The sequence below is a fragment of the Kryptolebias marmoratus genome, linkage group LG6, assembly GCF_001649575.2.
Source record: "Kryptolebias marmoratus isolate JLee-2015 linkage group LG6, ASM164957v2, whole genome shotgun sequence".
Classification (NCBI taxonomy): domain Eukaryota; kingdom Metazoa; phylum Chordata; class Actinopteri; order Cyprinodontiformes; family Rivulidae; genus Kryptolebias; species Kryptolebias marmoratus.
In genome coordinates this window covers 11686578-11708413 of record NC_051435.1, presented here as the reverse complement: position 1 = coordinate 11708413, position 21836 = coordinate 11686578, and the positions used below count along the sequence as shown (strand labels likewise).

The following is a 21836-nucleotide window of genomic DNA, read 5'->3' as shown; positions in this document are numbered from 1 at the left end:
CCTGGATGCAGACCAGCCCAGTCCTCGGAGCAGAAACTCTCCCAGCAGCCTGACGGTCGCACTTCGCCCGCCGGCTGCCATTTGTCAAACCCCTCAGGAGGCCTCGTCGGAGCTCCTCCGAGTCGCAGCAACTTTTGTGTAACGATCTAAACGCTTCGATTCAAGTCCACGTTTCTCACACGTTCGCTGCCATTTTCGTTTCAGAAACCCCCCACCAAAGTTACGAAACCCAGACCAGTGGTGCAGGAGTTTCAACCATTTCATCAGCCAGTAAGTTTTCCTTTAACTGTAAGCGTTATTGCTCTCTCGTAAACTCTTTAAGCTTTTGTAGAAACGCACAGTAGCTTCTGGATCACCTACAGGAAGTATTGCTCTGAAGCAGATCAAGTCTCCAAACCTCTGATTTACCTCTGATTAGTGCGTTCTATGCTGTTATATTTTATATAATATATGTTTTAAATAGTTATATATAGGGAAATGGGGAAAAAAGCATGTGGCCTGATCAAATGATTAAAACACTCCTTTGTCATTTAACGAAATAAGCACTTTGAAAATCAGTTTATTATTCTGGGTTAAGTTGATTTTAGCTGAGTAAAGATGTCCTCTCCTGGATGGAAGACATTGCTGCTCTTTGTCCACTCAGAGGACAACAACATGAACAAAACAGTATGGTTTAAATTATTAGTGTTTTGTCCTCCTGAGGGGTACAAGTAGAGAAATAGGCTGATTTAAATTAGTTGTTTCATACTGAAATCTTCTAATAAACTGTGTATTTGTGAACAGCTGCCTCTGATGAACTTTAAGGAAATGTTTTTAACCTGGACTATCAGGGAGGTGTTAACATTTGGAGGGTAAAACTCTAAAATTTAAAAAAAGCCTATGTTTTTGCCGGCATAATTACCACAAAGTCTTTAAATGAATTAAAATCTGACAGAAAATAATCCCAATAATATAATTTTTTTAAGTTCAAGGTCAAATATATGTAAAAAACATTTATTGCATAATGGATAAAGACATTTTAAACATTATACTAACAAAAAACACCATTATAACATAAAAACAGTGCATAGACATTACTTAAATTAGTCTGGATAATTTGATAGCATAAGATACCTTAAAATAAGAATATATCTATGATGTTTTGGCTAAGCTAATAGAATAAAAATGATATGCATATAGTTCATAATTCCTATTTACTCGTCAAAAATGTCTTCACAGTGTCAAAACTGATTTATTTCTTGTATCATATAGTTCAGTCTCCACTCTCTTGTGTGAATCATGAGAACTGCTTTTAAACAGGAAAGAAAAAATAGCAACAAACAGTCGTGTGCTTTAAACAACATTTGTGGTAAATAAGTTTTTCGTTAAGATTTTTAAATCTATTAGCAGCAAGTGGGCTGAAATTCAGCTCATCGTGTTGCTTTAATTCCAATAAATAAATCCTAAATGTGAAGTTGCTTTGAGGAAACTTAAGTAGACATTATTATTGCTTTGCACTTATAGAAGGACGGAGACGGAAACGTGGAAGAAACAGATATTTTACCAGAAGATTCGATCAGCCCCCTTTTGTCTTTCTGTTCCGTCGACTTTCATCGGCGTAAATCTGCCACCTGAGTTATCCGTTCTGTCTAAAAGCACCAGGTAACTTATCATCTGCTCCGCTGTGCAAAGCTAATAAAGCCCGGGAGGCTTGTAATGGTTGCTCAGAATATACAACCTTAATATCTACAGCAGAGAGGTGCGCGCGCCTGATTTATAATGAGAAAATAAAATTCTGTTTGTCTGGGAAATTATTTATGTGGGTTTTTGGCTAACGTTTATGTTTGCATTAATGGACTAAATGAACAAAGAAGAAAAAAAGTAAACACTACATCTGCCTTTGGAGCCTGCTTTGTTGTTGGTTTTATGTAATTTCAGATATTGATTGGTCAGGATAGTAGTTATATTTGTTTTTATACTTTTCGCAGCACCTTTGCAGTGCTTTTTATTGGACACTTTTTGGATTGCAGCTTTGTAATGTGGGTTAATGGATTGTGTGATATCATATCAGCATTAATCTCCTCAAACAAAGCCCACCGGAGCTCAATGTGGGGAGGCTGGACAATGTTATCAAGCCTTACAGGCTGTTTGTGAAGCCTTTTCAGCGCCGTCAGGCCTCATCTGTGTGTGTGTGGTTGGAGGAGAGAGGGGGAGATTCTGGATAATAAATCCATCACAGACGTCTGCACTTGGGCAGCCAGAGAGCTGACTTCGGTAACAGAGTGGCCTCCCGTTTGGCATCTCTGCAGCACAGCCCCGCTAATAGAGGGAACCTCTGCTTAATGTCCTGACGCTAATGAATTCATGGAATTAACTTCCAGAGCCGAACAAACTGATAAAAGAAACAGAATTTCAACTGCGATTAGGCGGGGGGAGCTAGAATGGTGCTTTTCTCCTATCTTGCCTTTCCCCGGTGGCGTCGGAGTGCTCACATAAAAAACAGTCTGAGGCTGTAAATCTTTACCCGAACAAGCAAATGAACAGCGCAAGTTGTGTTCCGTCGGAAAGCAGTTTCAAGTCGTCTGATTTCAAAGGTTTTGTCTCACAGTAATTAAATATTCTCAGAAAGGGAAGCCTAAAGTGATGGGGTGTCGAGTCATTTTTAGAAATCGGATAGAAATCATGAGTCCATGTGGTGCTCAGACACAGATTGGGACCTAAACCTAAAACTCAAGACGCTCCCTTCTCCCCCTGAGTAACACTTAGACCTTCAGGTGACTGCTAAATGAACTAAGTGTGACCCCTGTTTTAATGTTTATTCCGTCTTCTGATGATATTTTCTATTTGTGAGGTGTTTGATAAAAGATTTTGAGGCCCGTCCCTCCGTGACCCACCTCCTGGAGCACCCCTTCATCAAGCAGGCCCACGGCAAAGATGTGGCCCTCCGGCAGCAGTTGGCAGTCCTCATCAGAGAGCAGCAAGAAGCCGGCTGCAGAACCAGAACCATGTAAGTACTTTAAAACATTACCGCTTCAATTTCCTTTGCAAGGGGAATTTTTTTTTTTTTTTAAATAGCCTGCTGCAATGACAAATTGTGCTGCTTCTTTTGGATGCTGAGGTCTCTATTTCAGCTGCAGAGAATCGAATGAGTGCTGGTCTGCTTTCTGTCCAGCAGGGGGCAGCGTCTCGTCTTCTTACGCTCAAGATGAGACGCAGCAAAAGAGCAAAATTACAGTTTGTGATTAAAGAGAAGCAAGGAGAGTGTGACTAATTCAGAAGAAGTGATTGTGCTGACTAACCTTAGATTAATAAATCCCATTCAGTCTGGTGTATGCTTTGTTCTCCACCCAATTAAACGAGGGATTGAATAAAAAAAATGGGTTTACGCCTCAAAATAGGCAACACTGAAACAATATTCTTTTATTTGTTTGGATTTAAATGAGCCAGTTGCTGTTCATTTTTTACAGTTTATCTTAGCAGTGAGAATAGAAGATACATACGTGTATAAAAGAGATTTACTGAGGTTAAATTTGCTTTACTCCGAGACTCCAGTAAATGACAAAGCAAACGGTGTCCTGTTTACTGGAGAAATACTGACTTTGGCTCTGCTTAATCTTCATTATAAAAGAGTTTGCTGAAGCTGCCCTTGACTGAGAGTCTTGATGCCTTGCCAGCTCTGTTTACTCCCGAGAGCATGCAGAGTTGGTGCCTGAGCCTGATCCCGAATTCCTGTACACAGTGAAAGTGGATAATGGGATTAGGAGCTTGTAGGGCGAGAACCGGGCTCGCCTGGTTTAGTCTCTCATGCCACAGATCAGCAAACAATGACGGCCGATAAGAATAAGAAAGACACCGAGAACTTAAAAGTAGCTGCCGTAGGTGGAATAGTGTGATTTACTTCAAAGCAGGAGAGACTGAGACGCTCGAGGTCTCGAGTCCCCGTCCAAAGGGACGCGAGGACGAGGGATCACTTCACAGGGACCACATACCCTGTTCCTGTGCTGCTGCAGCTCGGCTGTGTTCAGAATGTCAGATTAAAACAAAAGCAGAGGAGGAAACATTCGCTAACCTGGAGCTTGAATATTTTCCCTCTTGTGATCGATTATTTACTGTAATAGATTATGGATACAGCTGGTGAACGGGATCATACAGGATCTGTTGTTTTCAGGGTTTGAAAGTCAGCGATTTGAAGTCTTTTCAAGAGCTTGAATCTCAAAATCAAAGGGTCGAAATTAACCAGATGCAAGATGTTTTCCACTTTGCTCTGATTCGCTTTCTCTGTGCGACTTGTTAAGTCGCAGTGTAAACAATAATTTTTTTGTAAAAGAGGTTCACAAACAGAAAAACTTTGTTAGTATTTTAAAAATGATTGTTAAATATACATACTTCAGGGTTCCCGTAAACAATCAGTTTTCTTTGAAAGTGTCAAAGCTTTCCTCACTCCGATTTTCAGACATTATTTAAACAATATTTGGGTCATTTTTTATATTTAAATGAAAGCTTTTTATGTATATTCACACACATTTCCTGTAATCGTAAAGGAAGTGGGTCAAAACTTAAATTTTTTGCATGCTCCAAAAATCAATAACTATATACAAAGATGGACAGCAGTGGATGATTCTACTGTTAACGAACAAAACAAACCAATAAAAATACAAAAATGTTTTTTTTCTTTTAACTTTTGTCTTTTCCATTTCTTTTAATTTTAATCATGGGGTTCGAGTCTCCTTCGTAAAAACATAATACTCGTCATTCTGTAAAATTATTATCATATATTTTCCTCTTTTATTAGGTCATTTTTGCCCAGATTCTCTAAAATGTACAAACATGTTTCCTTTACAAAAATATTAGAAGTTTTTTTCTGATCACAGGACTTCTCGCTGTTTGTTTCCGTAGTCCGTTTAGCAAAACAGCATTTAAAACTGCGTTTGAATCAAATTCTGATCTTTCTAAATTAACTTTTTGTAATTTTTTTTTAAGCTTCAGAGAACAAACATGCAAATGTTTTGATTTTTTTATTGCCCCTACATCAGCGGTGTCCGATCCTGGTCCTGGAGGGCCACAATCCTGCAGGTTTTGGATGTTTCTCTGCTCTTCAGCAGGTCTTCGAGTCCTGCAGAAGCCTGTTAATCACTCAGATCAGGTGTGTCAAAGCAGAGAAACACCTAAAACATGCAGGATAGTGTTCCTCCAGGACCAGGACTGGACATCACTAATATTAATAACAACTTGTGTCAAATAATCTACAGTTTTCTTATTTTATAACACAATCTGCTGCCCTGTTGGCCACAAAGCATTTTTATTATTCAAAGGTGAAGCTGTGATGTTTTTACCTGTAGCAGGAGTAATATGTCTTTTGAGCCATTGGACAGATTTTAATGAAACTCTCAAAGTAATCATTGAATGTTCATCTACAATTTATTAAAAACTGGAGTCAACTCACTTCAACATGGCTACCACAACTAATCAACATTAGCCAACACAAAATGGCTACAGCTCAGTCAGTTTTAGAGTCACTGAGCTAAAATCTGATGTGGTAGTAGCTGACAGTCATCTACATTGTTTGCTATAAGTGTGACATTTTGCAATATTGTATGAAATCCTGCATAAGTAACACAGCTCCCTGTATGAGTTTTAGTTTAAGACACGAAAGGCAGCAGGTGAGATGTATGCTGAGACTTTAATTAAAGAAGTTTCAATAAATGACAGCGAGATTTTTCAGTTTAAAAGATAGCTGATTTATTTAAAAAAACAAGAAACGATTTGATCGTTTTACAGCAACTAGCCTATTTATTGACAGTTGAATGTAAGCTGGAGATGACTTGTGGCAGCAGGACAGGAATAGAGCAGATTAAACCACGGTGAGGATTCGATGTTCATCAGACTGCTGTAGTTGAACTCTCTGGCTTGTTTGTTTGTCGTGCAGCAATAAACTAAACTGGATTAAGTCATGAGAGACTGCAGCCACACTTTCATTGTCTTTTTAACTTGAGGCTGGCGACAGTGAAAGGAACACCTTATCCTTTGAGTGTAATGATTACTCTTAGATTGTAGTCTCTCCACCGTGAGAGCGGGACTGAAACACTCCTGTTTCACTCGTTCTCACATTCTGTGGTATTCCCTGAGGACTGCACGGAGCCAGCTGGCTGCGTGTTGACCTCCGCCCATGTGGGACTCATTTTAGAGGAAAAGGTGAAAACACAGATGAAGTGCAATCACGGCTCGCGTTATTGGTAGATGTTTCCCCCGGGAGGGCTACTAAAAAGCCTCTCTCAAACCTCGGAAGAGGCTGAAGCGTACGTTCCTCCATCAAGCTGCTCAGCTGTTGCCATGTTGCAGCTTTCAGAAACGAGATCCTTTTCTTCTTGACTTCCAGCAGGCACAAGCGGTTCAATACTCGTAAAACCCTCGTTTTTGAGAGCTCTCCCGATGACGATCTGGTACATCTGGAATTTCTCGATGAGGTAAGATTATATATAATAACCAATCAGCTTTTACCTACCACAGGTGCCACATTTCTCATTATATGTGTTTAATCTTCCCTGTAGGAGTTAATAATCGGCCATCTCCAGAAGAGGTACGATGAGCTGCAGGTGTACACTTATGTTGGTGACATCCTCATCGCTCTCAATCCTTTCCAGAATCTCAGCATCTACTCTCCTCAGGTTGGTTCATAAAAACAAAAAAAAGGCTTTGTTTAATTTTTTTTCAGAGCTTTACCAAACTCACTTTAGCAGTGGTAATGTTGGCATTAAAAGAAAAAGTGTTCAGTTTGAAAAAACAAAACAAAACCTGGTTTACAGTTTGAATCATCAGCAGCTTAAAGTGATATTTTTGATTATTTAAAATAAGTGGAAGTGTAATGGACATCTATTATATTACCTGTTGCAGATAGCTCTTTGAATGACCTCCATTTGGAGACGTGAATTGATGAGGTTATGGCTAGTCAGAGCAGGGCCAAGACCAGACCCTTGCAGCTGTCTTAAAATAACTTCAGTCTCAACATTTATTTAGTGGTTCATGCAAATATTAATATATTAACCTTCACACCAGCCATTCACACTGCACAGTTGTTATGGAAACATTATGATATTCCTGCTGGAAGTTGCTGAACTGTAGCACTGAAAGTGCACTGAAAGTGCTACAGTTAGCTGCTGCTGCTATTTGCACTTGCAAATGAAACGTTGGACATTAAAGTTGTTTTAAGACGCCAGCAGCAGACTTCTGCCTTTGCCCTAGTAGCTGTTAGCTCATCAGTCCAGTCAGACATAAAGTCTGTTTCTCCAAACTGAAGCTGTTCAACAAGCTATCTACAACAGGTAAGTTATTGTTTGTTCAAAATCTTTCCACAGAACCCCCGTTTGAAAGACGTGAACTACTGCTTTATCGCTTTTATGATTATTGGATTGGATATTACCACATAAAATGTCATGTTGTGCTGTTCTCGACACGTTTAAACTCATGAACTGCAGGAATCTTCTGCAGATAGAAAAGCTAAACACTTTGATTTTTAGGAGGCCTTGACTACTTTCAACTGTTTCTCTTCCTTTAATAAAAAAGGAGTGCTTTATGCATATTTTTATTTTGTCTTTTTAGTTTTCTAAGCTGTACCACGGCGTGAAGAGAGCCGACAACCCTCCGCACATCTTTGCGACGGCAGATGCCGCCTACCAAGGAATGGTGACGTTCTGCAAAGACCAGGTGCTCCACAGAAACCCCCAAAAAACTCAGGGAATAAACTGAAATGCTCAACAGTTTAACCTGAAACTACTGCAGACAGCATTTATTTCAAAAAGATTCTGGAAACGTTTGTGGGTAGTGTTTCTTATTGTTGCTTTGGACACCACAGCAGAGCAGCAGATCTTTCTGAAAGATTTTACTCGATTTGTTCCTCGGGTAAAAAAGATTAGAGTTGATTATTTTAAATCACTGCTTAAAACTGTGTTCTTCCTCCTGGCTTTAGTCCTATTTGAGTAGAATGTCTTCCTTTTTGTGCAAGCCTAAGAAATTAATTTATTTCTACCTTTTGTTTAATTGAATTGTTCTTTTTGCTTTATTCTTGTTTATATTGCTGACTTTGTAAGGATCGATCTTATATGCAATATAGCCATTTTGCCAACTAAAGTGACTTTTAAAAGTGCTTTAGAGTAAAACTTTAATTTGGCGTATTAAAAAGTAGAAAATGTGTGCATATGTTAATGTTTACTGGTAGATGATTTGTTTTCTTGTTGTTTCAGTGCATCATCATCAGTGGGGAGAGCGGAGCGGGGAAAACAGAAAGTGCTCATTTAATCGTTCAGCATCTTACCTTCTTGGGAAAGGTATATTTTCTTTATGATCATTTAATCGCTGATGTTTTCTTTTTAATCCCGCAGCTGGCTGCTTCCTTACATTCTCTCAGTCTAAGCTTTCCTCGAGTTTATCAGAGAGATGTTTTTTTTTTTTCTTCTTCTTCAAGGCGAACAACAGGACTCTCAGGGAGAAGATCTTGCAGGTGAATCCTCTCGTCGAGGCTTTTGGAAATGCCTGCACAGCCATCAATGACAACTCCAGCCGCTTCGGTAAATACCTGGAGATGAAGTTCACGCCGACCGGAGCGGTCATCGGAGCCAAGATATCCGAATACCTGCTGGAGAAATCCAGGGTCATCAAACAGGCTGCGTGAGTGAGAGTGACGCTCTGACTGGCTGCAGTGTTGACTTGGTGTCCTGCTTCTCACACCCGTTTTCCATCCATTCAGGGGGGAGAAAAACTTCCACATATTTTACTACATATACGCTGGACTTTACCACCAAAACAAGCTGAAGACTTATAGGCTGCCAGACGGGACGCCTCCCAGGTTTGTCGTTTGATCGACTCATAGATTCTGTTCATATGAAAACCTTCAGCGATCTGTTTCACTTTGAACATGATAAATAAATAAAACACTTTCTGAGTGGCCAGTTTGGATTGGATTAAACTTTACTGCTGTTTTCTTTTCTTTTGAGGGTTTAATAAAGTGTACTTCCTTATATGTGCGTGCCTTACTATGTGACACAGCAGTCTTTCCTCCTTCCTGATGCTGCGTGTTAAATCCGGTCATGTTTGGAAAAAAATAATAATAATTCTGAGGATTTAAAACATTTGGGGCAAAGAGTGAAGGATGACCTCCAGGGGGATGGATCCAAAACAATTGTGTTCATTTTTTTGCTGCAGAAAAACACACATACAAGGAACTGGAGGTAAACAGTGAATGGTTAAGTTTTTGTACATTGTTTTAAATGATTTTATCACTTCCAGATGTGGTCAGAGGGATGTGATCCAGGCACACACACATTTGTACTTAAAATGCTCTATAAGGGATCAGATCAACAGACAGCATTTATTATTATTTATCACTCACTGATAACGTGCCTCTGCAGGTACATTGACAGCCAGCAGTGCAGAGTGATGCAGGACATTGTCTCGGGGAAACTCTACAAGGAGCAGTTTGATGCCATTCAGGAGTGTTTCCGAAATATCGGTTTTACAGAAGAGGTACGAAACATTCAAGCTAAATATTGGGATTCTAAAAGCGATGGAAAAAGTTTATTTTTCTTCTTCTTCTTTGTTTTAGGAGGTTACCTCTGTTTACAGAATTCTCTCGGCCATTTTGAACACGGGTAATATTGAGTTTGCCGCCATCACATCCCAGCATCAGACTGATAAGAGTGAAGTGCCTAACTCGGAGTCCTTGGAGAACGGTAAAGTACAGCAGATTAGGATTGTATCTGTAATTATAAATGCCTATAACATAACTAAGGGGTGACTCAGGAATCCCAAGCCAAATGTAACTATAGGATTTGTGGAATGAAAGTCTGAAGCAGAGTATAAAAGTAGAAACTAGAAGTTGGTTCCACAGGAGAGGAGCCTGATACCTGAAAGCTCTGCCTCCTGTTCTGCTTTTAGAAAGTCTAAGAACCAGAAGTCAACCTGCAGTCTGAGAGCAAAGTGCTCTGTTAGAAAAATATCAAACAGTAAGATCTTTAATACAAGATGGAGCTTTGTTGTTGAGAAGTTTGTTTGATAGAAGTAAGATTTTAAATTATATTCTGAATTTAACAGGAAGCCAATGGAGAGAAGCTAAAACTGCAGAAATATGATCTCTCCTCCTAACAATCATCAGATCTCTGGCAGCAGCATTTTGGATCAACTTAAGACTTTGTAGAGAGTTTTTTTACATTTAGATAAAAAAGAATGATAATAGTCCAGCCTAGAAGTTATAAATGCATGCATCAGTTTTTCTGCATCATTTTGGGACAAGAAGTTTCTAAATTTAGTGATATCACGTGCATAAATTAAAGCAGTCCTGGTGACATTTTTAGTGTAGGGTTGAAAATAACACTAAGATTTGTTGCTTTAGTACTGGAAGCCAAATTGATGTCATCCAGGGTAAATGAAAAGATGCCTAATTTGTTCTTAAGATGCTCAGTTCCAAAAACCACTTTCTTGCAGATAATGAAGTGTCATACAGGTTCAAGCTTGTAATCTAAGTAACTGACTGGATCCATCAGGCTGCATGGAGAAACATAACTGAGTATCATCAGCATAACAATGACAATTTAACCCATGCTGGGTAATAATTTTACCTAATGGAAGCAACGATAAAGTAAAGAATGTTGGTCCAAGCAGTGAACCATGAAGGACTACATGACTAACTTTAGTATATGAAGAAAATTTATTAATAATATGAAAAAACTAGAATCTATCATACTAATATAATTTAAACCAATCCTCTGTTTCTTCAGTTTTAGGACATGGAATAAACAGTAAATTATCTCCTTCTTTTTTTGTCAGCTGCATCCCTCCTCAGCATCGGCCCCGAGGAGCTCCAGGAGGCGCTGACCTCTCAGTGTGTGGTCACGAGGGGCGAGACCATCGTTCGAACCAACACCGTGGACAAAGCCACCGACGTCCGGGACGCCATGTCCAAGGCCCTGTACGGACGCCTCTTCAGCTGGATCGTCAACCGCATCAACTCGCTGCTGCAGCCCGACGTAAACGTCTGGTGAGTGCGGCGACGAGCGCTTGTGAGAGTGTCGACGGTTTCTCTGGTCGCCTCTCTGCGAGTCTCCGGTGACCTCTGCAAAAGACAGCAGAGGTAGATGCAAACATGCAAAGGGGAATATCAATGGGCACGCACAAGACAAGCAAAAAGAAAAAAAAAAGTTTTAATAAATTTTTGATACAGAGTTGCGTGCGCAGAAAATAATGTTGAGATGATTAAAAAGACTTCAGAGAGACTGCAAAGAGGCTCTTCATTGATCCAAAAGAATTCCTTCATAAATATGAGCGTTGACTGTCAAGGAGTTGTCTCACAGAAATGAGCAGAAGCCGGAGTTCCTGTCTGAATTCAAGTCATCTGTGCTGATTCTTTATTGCTGCTAATAACCGGGCAGCGAGCGCAGGCTTAAGGTGACCTCTACATCCCAGCTGTAATGACTGATGATGAAGCACCAAGCACAGAATACAAAAAGTCTTCATTCAGTTCTGTGAAAGTGTGTATTGTTTGTACAGATGTTGAAAAAATATCAGCTGAGACTGAAATAAAGCCCTTTACAGAGCCCTGTTTTTGACTCCACATCAGACTAGGCCATCCAAAGATCCGATTCTGTATTTGGGTTGAACTTGGATTATCATTAAAGTTTTATCAATTATTATGGCTGCTGGGGATTTGCGAGTTCCTCCGTATGGAAGAATAAGTTTGTTTGTCCCCCTTTTCTCCTTTGAAGTGCCGCAGAGAGTTGCATGAATGTGGGAATCCTGGACATCTTTGGATTTGAAAACTTCAAGAAGAACTCGTTTGAACAATTGTGCATCAACATAGCAAATGAGCAAATCCAGTTTTATTTCAACCAGCACATATTTGCCCTCGAACAGGTGAGTTTTTATCACACACAAAGGAAATATTAATAGTATGTATTAATGCATAAGCTTAAGATATTTCTCCTAATGTGTTTTGACTGAAGTAGGTCCTTTCAAAACAGAAATTTGTCCTTTTAACATAGTGTAAATCTTTGTTTCCATCAGAGTAGTGATGCTCTTAAAATCATTTGTCTTACTTCCTTGTCTAATAAGTAAAGGTTTGTTTATACAGTTGTGTGCCACAAAATTATCTTCTTAATTGATTTAATGAAGCTGTTTACTCTGAAGGGTGATAAGTCTTTATTTAGCTTGATGGAAATGAATGAGCATTAATCAAGAGCCATTTTACTATAATGCATTCCAGTCCCCTTTTCAAAGGGAAGTCAAGGTAGGATTTATTTATTTCCTGATGGTTAATTATATGACAAGAAAGTTTGGATTTTATTTTGAACTGCATTAATTGTAATGAACCCATTCTGAGCAAAACTACTCTGTTCTCGTTTCCTGAGAACAATCTTAAAGGGATAGTCTGTTCATTTTTGACGTGATATTATCACCTGCCGTCAGAGTCGAAGGTATAAGTGATCATGTTTCTGCCCGTGTCTCTGTGTGTGCGTGTCTGTTTGTCTGTACCAAAATATCTCATGAACCAGTGGACAGATTTCAATGATTTCAATCCCATTCAAGATGGCGGCCGTAGAGAAGCGGCCTTAGCAAACACAAAAAGTGCTACAACTCTGCTAATTTTACAGACATTGAGCTGAATCTTGGTGTGTTAGGAGCTGAGACTGAGCCCCAACACATACTCTAAGCGCTAGCTGATCGAGCTTAAACTGTTTTCAGAGCCTTCAGAACTATCGGAGTCTGCTTTGCCTGTCTGTTAACATGAACCACTGGACTGATTGTCATTGAACTTTCAGACATCTCAAACTGATTAAATTTTGAAGTCGCCACAGTTCAAGATGACCGTCACAGCCAACCGACCTTAGTAAACAAAAAAAAATGGCCACAACTCAGTCAGTTTTACAAATACAGAGCAATAATTAGGTGTGGAAGTAGCTGATGATTATTCCCAACACATACTGTATTTTTTACTGTAATTGCAGCAGGGCTAAATTAAAATCAGGCCTTAAGCTTGTGGGGAAGTTTCTGCCCTGGTGTAGGTCTGATGCTCAGTAGAAGAGGGATTTTTATCTGGGGTGGATGCCTTCACTGCTGCTGCACACAGATGCTGATTATTCTGAGGTGATGACTTAAACATGAGGATGGTTTAGATCCATTGATTTCACTTTATTATTAAAATATATATTTAAAGCAACTTTTTGATCTGAAGTTAAATAGATGCAATAATAAGATATCACAGTGGGTTATTTGCACATTGAAATAAATTATGAATAAGTAAGTGGCTCTATTTGTTCATTTGGCGCTGTTCTGTTTTATGCATTCATTCTATTATGCTGAAAACTTCAGCCACAGACATGCAGCTGTTTGGTTTAGTTGATTATGAGCTCTTTTCCCCTCACATACACACACACGCGCACAAATCATATTTAGCCCAGATAGCTTAATTGGGTCATTTAGAGGAAACTATTAACTGGTTTATTCTACAATCTGTGGTCGTAATGAGATGGAATACCAGAGCGAGGGAGTGGATGCCAGCCTGGTGGAGTACGAGGACAACAGGCCCATCCTGGACATGTTCCTGCAGAAACCCATGGGTCTGCTGTCCCTGCTGGACGAGGAGAGCCGCTTCCCTCAGGCCACGGACCAGACCCTCGTGGGTAAGACTGCAAACACGCCTCAGGCATAAAAAAGTGACGAAAACTGAGTCATTTGAGAAGGCCACATGATGCAGCTGCAAATCTTTCGTGATCTTTTTTTACAGATAAGTTTGAGGACAATCTGCGCTGCAAATACTTTTGGATACCTAAACGCATGGAGCTTTGCTTTGGAATTCAGCATTATGCTGGAAAGGTACCAAACAAATCTTTCTATCTAATAACAGACTACCTTCCTTGTTGTTGTGAGCAGAACATATCCAGATTGAAAAGGTTTTAAAGCTTGTCGTGATTTAAAAACACCAGTCACCTGCTCAGTAGGGATGTAATGAATTTGGATTGTTTTAAACGTCCTAAAGCAGCGCAACAACAACAAATTTAAGTCCAAATTACAACTAGAATCTGATCTACAAATTCTAGAAAAAGTTCGTGAAAAACCAGCTGGATTTAAATCGTGACATTTTAATGGCACAAGAACAGAAATTGCTTTTCACTTCAGAAAAGCAATTGTGTTTCTGATCAGATTATCTTTTTTCTGTGTCATGGCGATGATGTGACACACATTAAAGGTCAAGATTTTAACTATACATAACTAATATGGTTCTGCAGAAAAGTCATAAACAGTTAATATCTTACCTGTTTAAGATGGCTTTTAGAACGAGATCAGTTTAGAGATAAGGAGTTTAACTCTGACTGGATTGATGAGTGGATTGCTACCACCTTAAAACAACTCAAACGTTTTGTAACTGTTTATGTTAAAAAACTTTTACATCTCCATCAATTCTGTGCAAAACAGTTATTCGTATCTAATTTAATGGTTATTTGATAAACAGAAGCTAGCTGATGCGCTTCCAGTGCAGCCTGAGGACACTTCCTGCTGAAATATCATAATTTCTTTGCCCGAATAACCGTGTTTCCTGTGTCCGGCCTGTCAGGTGATGTACAATGTGAATGGATTTCTGGAGAAGAACAGGGACACTCTTCCTGCGGACATCGTTGTGGTGTTAAGAACATCAGAGAACAAACTTCTGCAGCAGCTGTTCTCCAGCCCTTTAACTAAAACAGGTACGCTATGATACGTGCCTCGATAAAAAATAAAAATAAACACAAGAATGGAGAAAATCCCAGCCAGTATTCCGGCTCTCATCAGAACAGAGACTGAAACTTTTCTTTGAGACAAACTGCAGAAGTGGGTGTATTGTGCTGCTGTCTCCTGCTTTCATGAGCGCTCAGGTAAGTGGGTTTCTTAGAGACGCGGCTCTCAGGCATCTACGGGTCCCACCCTTTATTTCGAGCCTCCGCGTGCCGTTCTCGGCTAAATCTGCAGCCTCCATTATCTCTTGAGAGGCTCAGCTCTCCGCACGGCGCTCTGTTTTTATTTTCACTAAGCTTCCCCTCTTGGTTCCCCGCTGCTGAATGCTATCTACAGATTGTGGGTGCTGTGGGGATATTTTATGATAAGGTTCCTAAATACCCAGGGGGATGAAGAAACAGTATTTAGAGAACACAAAAGCATCTCGTCCCACCTCTTTTCTGTTGGTTAAATGAAGGTAGAGTAATGTGCTTGTCATTAGCCGTGGCTGAGGCCTTCTGGTCACTTGACTTAGCTGAAATGCTAATAGATGTCTTAAATTATCAGATTCCCGCTTCTTTATTTCAGCTAAGCCACATTATGTGATTCACTTCCTTTTTAGGAGGGCCAGTAAAGGCCCGCTTTCACTTCCAGAGGCATTAAAAGGCGCTTCGATTCACAAAGGACGCCCCATCTGAGACCCCTGTGGAAATTTGCGACGTGTCTGTAAACTGGAATTGCAGGTTGTGCCCGAGGGAGCCCTCAGCCATTTCCTCCCGCAATTAAGAGCTTTAGAAGGCCACGCGCCGTAAAAACAAATGCATTGAAGACTTCCTTTCAGCACACAGAAGCGCTGAATAGATGCTAAGATGTGCTGTAACATTTACAGTTGGTGTCACTTATGTCTAAAAGCTTCTTTATTTCCTTTTTGTTCCGCTGCACCTTTGTCTGTCCCTCCTTTCAGACTGAAGAATGAAGTGAATGCAGTGATTTGTCAGAGAAATAAATGTGCATTTTGAGCTTGTTAAAAGGCTTCATGTGAGTGTGCTGATTCTGTTTTATTTTATTTTTTTTGAGGCTGTGTGTTCAGATCGTCTCAGAGGGAGATGGAGGTCCAGTTGTTGCGGTTTTGGAAGGTGCAGATCGTTTTTGGATAAAACCTGTGAAACAGGGCCGTGGCTTATCGCTCTGGAAGAAGATGGAGCGCTGTTTAAAGTGAGATACAGTACAGCGTAAGAAAATTAGAAATCTGTTCTTCAGGGTAGAATTGATGGGGTTTTAATTTGCATTTTCCTTCACGTTAGAGATTCGCTGTTATCTGTGAAATTACTATTATCTGGGGGGGATCTGATGGAAATCTGTTTTACACCAGGGGTGCTTTCGCTCTCCGGGGGTTCCTCTCAGTGTCACCACTAGGGGACACCCTCGTAGACCTGCAGCTTCACAGGTGAAACAAACAAATCTGATGTTCCTGTTCCTGCTGGCCTAGATATTCGTCCACTGTGTATTTTTGTCTAAAGAGCCTTATTTCTGCTTTTGAAAGTGTGATAGTGTGAGGATGCGGTGATGGAAATCCCCGGAAAGTGAAAAGCTCCCAGACAGAGAATAGCGAGGCTACTTGAGCCCTGGAGGGCGTGAGTCCTTGAGGCTCGGACATGTGGTGGGGTTTTGTCAGAGGAAATGGGCTGTATTTGCATGAACAAACTCCTCAGAGTCGGGGTCTTTCCCAGATCAGCGGGGATCACAGTGTTTGAATTGGCTCTGTAAGGCCTACCAAGGCCTGGGCAGCCTGCAGTCACAGTGTGTGTGTGTGTGTGTGTGTGTGTGTGTGTGTGTGTGTGTGTAGCCTGAGGGATGCCTGGCCCTGCTGATTGTAGCACATCAGCATGTACAGTCCTCACATCATCTCTGCCAGTTCTTTGTTAGACCACAAAACATGGAGTGATGTGAAATTCATTTATTTTTTCTAATGATATGTTTCATTTATTTATTTTTTAAAGCATGACGTCTTTATAAGTGAACTAAACTGCATGAGAGCTGCCCTGATGTCATTTGCTATTATGTTGAATCATTAGTAAGCAAGACATTTTTTAAATATCACATAAATAAATACAAACAGAGGCAAAATGTATGTATGTAAAGTCAGATTTATTAACGCCTCCATCTGTAGAGAAAAGAAATTTGCATCTGAGAGAGATTTCTTACATTTAACCACCACCTCTGGGAAAAATATCACCAGGCTTCTTCAAGACATTCTGTATATTTAACTATATTTTCTCTCGTGACAGTGTTTACAAAAATCTGCTTAAAGTCTTAAAATGCTGACAACCGTGGCTCTAATCAGCGTGTTTCTTAGCAGTGGAAAGTACCTTTACATCAATACCAATTTAAGTTTCTTGTGATTTATTTCAGCATTTTCATTTCACTGGAACAGGTTAGATCTTTGTTCTTCAGTTTGAAGAAGCAAAAGTTTAATTCTGACCGAATCGACGAGCTAACGGCTATTTTGAGTGCAGCAAAGACCAAAGTGTGTTGCTGCTGTCTTAATATGCCTCCAAACAAAAAAAAAAACAATTCAATTTTTTCAAATGCAATTTTATAAATACTGACACAGCCACAGACTGTAAATATGGGTAGATCTCGGTCCAAAACCTGGAAGTTGAAGCCAAAACAGACTGACTGACTTTTGTCGATTCGCGTAGTTGCCGGTGTATGTTCAAATATTAATTTTTCTAAAATGTTTAGCTCTAATTATTTACATCAGGCAGCTTCTGTAAAACGGTTCCTGCTGGCTTAAAGTCCCAACAATGAAAAAAGCCAGAGACTCTTGGTCTATCAGTCTCATATATCTGTGGACACAGCTTCAATTTCAGTCAGAGTCTTTAATCCAAGCTGAGGTTGTTCAAAGAGCTACCTACAGCAGGTAAGATGGTCATAGTTCACAAGTTTTCAACAGGCCCCTACTTCAAAAGATCTGAATTGTTACTTTAACAGGAAACGACTTGTTCTTTGTCCCACTTTTAGGCTTTGTAAAATGTTCATTATGTTTATAAGTTGTAACATTTTTATGTAGGATTTTCAAAGTTTAAAGTTCAAGGTTCTCGTCAGTGTCGAGCGATTTACACATTTATATTTTTATATATTTTTCATCTTCATGTCAAGTCCCGGTTTTTCTCCTCGGCTCTTACTCTGCCTGCCTTCATGTAAAAGGAGATCCTCCTGACAGGCGTCTCCCCGGCGTTACATGTGACACGTTCAGCTCTTTGTTCTCTCCCAGCAGAGGCCTTCTTCTTATTCCAGCGGGCAGATCTTCGGCTCCACTTCCACACACTCTCGCCACCGAATAAAGACACTCTCCGAGTAATACCTTCATTTCGTTTCTTTCCCGAATCGTGCTGTTCGGAGAATGTTTTGAGTCAGCACTGGGATTTACGGTGACCCTTCGCATCAGAAGCAGGAAGTCGGCTCTCTGAAGTCACATGGTGCGACATCCTTTGATAAATGCAACACTGTGTTGTGTCACTAAAAGCCAATTACACCATGCTTTCTGTGATTGATCTGCTTTGACAGTAGAGGATGGCATTTAAATCAACAGCCCCCCCCAAAGCCATCTCTAGGCCTTAAATGGTGGCGGTTATGGAGGGTTGCTGGAGGGGGGGAGTTATGGGTGCCTTTAATCTAATTTGCTTGGTTGCTGAGTTGAGTTTCCAGATCACATGTTTTCAAAAAGAGAGCGGGAACGCGGCGGAGATATCCAGCAAGCCTCTGCTCACTCAGCTCGCTCTTACAACTTTGATTGTCCCCCGTGTCGACAGCTCGATCCACAGCTTCAGAAGTACAAGGCGCGCACTGGCGCTCATAAAAGCGTGTAGAGAGGTGTCATACTGAACGCCGGATTGCTTTTTAATCCCAGGCACATTGACTATTCTTGTCAATAGAGCCCCAATACAACTGCCAGCTTGAGCTTTTTTTTTTTTTTTTCTCCTACTGGATTCTTGCTGGGCTTAATTTTCAAAGTGAATGCACAGATGCCAAGGAAGGTTTTTTTTTTCTTTCTTTCTCTCTGCCCCCTCCCCGCTTACCACTCTGCCACTCTCCTCAGTCGTCCTGGAAGTCCACGCCAAGAGCAACGTGCGTGAAGCAGAAACGAACAGCGGGGATGCTTGTCCACCTGTTTCTGAAAACTGAACGACCTGATAGGGGAAATATTCCCCTCACCTTTCTCTCCCCTTTTAATTATTAACCTCTCTTATTAAAACTACTTTTCTCTTTCATTTCTTCTCTTTTTTTTTCATTATCAAAGAACTGACAAAAAGTCAAAGCTGAAACTAAAAACACACGCTGCATATTTTCTCTCTCTGTCAAAGAACAAATCTTTCCCCTTCTTGTTCGTCTCTGTTTTTGAATAATTCTGATCCGCATCATTAGAGAAATCTAAATTAGAAGGGCTCCTTTCAGGCCGGACATCACAGGTGTTCCCATGGTTTTATGTCTCAGGAGGCAGAAATCTTTGAGGATACTGACTATTAACCCGTGCTCTAATTATGTAGTCAGAAGGGGATATGAAATCCACCAGAAGAATGAATTAATACGACCCGCCATGGAATAAATGAAGAAGGCAGCGAGTGTCCGTTTGTGAGGCTTAGGTACGACTGTCATCGTTTCCCTCTTCGCGGCGCAGCCCCCTTCATCTCCTCTTGATGGTGTCATGGAAGTGAGAGGCGTGAAAGCACAGTGACACTCCACGAGCCCGTTCCACTCGCAGCCGCTAATTCATCATGACAAATGTGCTCAGATGATCTGGCCCAGCAGCACTAATGGGGAGAGGAGCGAGCGCACTTCATTTGCACAAGACCCACTCCAATTAATCCATCCAGCTTTACTCTGGGCTAATTGGAGCAGGTCCCTGCCTGTGTGTTGGTAATGTACCCGACACAGTTTTAACAGCCCCTGTTTTCAAAGATCATACTTCTTTTTGTGCCAAAGGGCCGTTTGAGGTTGTAAGACTCACTTCCTTGAACACAAAACCTTCTCACAAACATGTGTTCAAAATGAGCAAGCTCATATTTCCATATTATTATTTTTAGGTTGTCTGTGCAGGAATATATCAGGAATCACTGGAGACATTTTAAGGAAAATTTAAGAAAGTAAACACTGGATGTACATCTGCAGCTGATTAACTTTTGGAGTCAACACAATTCAAGATGGTTGCCACAGCTAAGGGACGTTAAAAAACTTGAACATTGCTATAACTTGGTCAATGTTACAAATATTAAACTAAAATTTAGTATGGTAGTCAATAAGAGTTACCCCCAACACTTATTCTGAGCAGTAACAGATCTTTGTTCCAAATCTTACCATTAACTATTTATAGTCAACTCTGTCTGTTAGCAAAATTTGTTGTGACCCAGAGAACAGATTTTAATGAAGTGTTCAGGAACTAATTATTGGATGTTTATACACAACTAACTCTTGAACACAACGCGCATCAAGATGGCCGTCACAGCTAATCAATGTTTGCCAACACAAAAAAAGGGCTGTAACTCAGTCAAATTTACAAATATTGTGCTACAACTTGAAGTGGTAGTAGCTGAAAGTCTTTCACAACACATATTCTGAGCTTGACCGTGGTATTTTATGATATTGGGATTATTTCTTGGTTTGACCAAAACGACTGCAGCTTCATCATGTCTCAGTATGAGTTGATCTTAGTCTAAAACTCTAGCATTAAAAGGCAGTAACCACTTTTTTAAGGAATGCCAGGCCTTTATTTGCACATTGTTTGATTTTATTTTAGGCTTTAACAAACGTGCCTTTAGTACAAATATAAAATGACGAAATTTAAACATGTAAGTCTTTGCAGAACTCACAAAAAGGAAAAACTAATAGAAAAATACACAGAAATTAGTCGACAAGTGTCAAACGCTAAAGGCAGCATTGCTACCAGATTACAAGTCTCTTTTGAAGCCCTCTCATACGTTTTAGGTTGTTCTGACTACAGCGCTCTCTGTGCCCATATTTGTGTGTTTTTTTACCACCGCCTTGCATCAACAGGGCGTCCTTTGTCTAAACTTAGAAGTGGGCTGGCTGCTAATTAATCCGTCATAAATTAATTTTGATCTCTCGCCGCGTTTGAAACTTCTAACACCCATCTGATAGAGCGGCGGGCCTCAGAGGAAAAAGCCAGGCGCTGATCCAGTGTTTAGGTTTTTGGCTCGCTGTCAGACGCCGTCCTCGATATCTGACATGAGGCTCGAGAATGTTGCAGGAGCCGGCTGCACATTTGCATTTTTAGAAGTTGGGTCTGTGTGTGGTATGAAACCTAGAACAATTGTTGGCCTGTCACTTCAGCTTTATCTTAAAAAAACTTACAAAGGTTTGCCTCTTTGCCTACACGGCTGCCTGGGTAATGCTGCCTCCTGTGTCTGCAGACGTATTTTTTTCTAAAGGTGTGTGTGGCACATCTGTGCAGCTATTGTTTATTCATGGAGTAAACCCTTTGAAATGTGTTAAGATACTTCCTACTCATTATAAAAATCCTGCCACCCATGGATTAGGACTTTGATGTCACCAATCCTGCTTCAAAGGCTTCTTTCACTGCTATTAATCACAGTTTAGCCTCTGAAGATATAGCCAGAGAAAACATTTGGACATCTTGTGCAGAAACTTTGAAATGTTCAGGCTGTCTTGCATATGCTATGCTCACATCCTTTCCGTTGTGTGTGGGGGGCTGTTGGACTGCTGTGCATGCAGCTGCACTCCTGAGTCTGTGGGATTCACAGAGATTTAGGATCCTTCTGAACTGTCTTTTATGCCGTGGCTGCTGTATGAACACTAACAAAGCAGTTTGTTGACAGAGAATATCACACTCAAAGTGTTTACTGATAGTCAGGTCCTAATAATCAGTTCCTCTCTCGAGGACAATTATAACATCTCAATTTTTACCCGTGTTTTTAATCAAGCCACGTAATGGTCTCGTATTCGACAGGAAATCTGGCGACGTCCAGGGCTCGGGTCACTGCTGCCTCCAGATCTCTGCCCCCGCAGCTCGGCTCAGGACGCACCAAGGTGAGGCTCCTGTCGCACAAATCATTGTTTCGTTTGTTGCTCACGGGCATTTCACC

General features: G+C 40.5%; 1 protein-coding gene across 5 annotated transcripts in view; it reads left to right on the top strand.

Moving 5' to 3' along the window:
* The window catches only part of myo3b (myosin IIIB), a 71669-nt gene that overhangs the window by 16930 nt on the left and 32903 nt on the right, over positions 1-21836 (top strand). For all 5 annotated transcript variants that reach the window (XM_017424590.3, XM_025007705.2, XM_017424589.3 and 2 more), the window contains 16 exons: positions 205-270; positions 2831-2986; positions 6356-6443; positions 6528-6644; positions 7576-7680; positions 8217-8300; positions 8438-8640; positions 8720-8818; positions 9381-9495; positions 9575-9701; positions 10795-11005; positions 11730-11877; positions 13490-13643; positions 13748-13836; positions 14576-14705; positions 21701-21780. In XM_017424590.3, the coding sequence (XP_017280079.1) occupies positions 205-270; positions 2831-2986; positions 6356-6443; positions 6528-6644; positions 7576-7680; positions 8217-8300; positions 8438-8640; positions 8720-8818; positions 9381-9495; positions 9575-9701; positions 10795-11005; positions 11730-11877; positions 13490-13643; positions 13748-13836; positions 14576-14705; positions 21701-21780 (1972 nt within the window). The remainder of the gene's footprint in view (positions 1-204; positions 271-2830; positions 2987-6355; positions 6444-6527; positions 6645-7575; positions 7681-8216; positions 8301-8437; positions 8641-8719; positions 8819-9380; positions 9496-9574; positions 9702-10794; positions 11006-11729; positions 11878-13489; positions 13644-13747; positions 13837-14575; positions 14706-21700; positions 21781-21836) is intronic.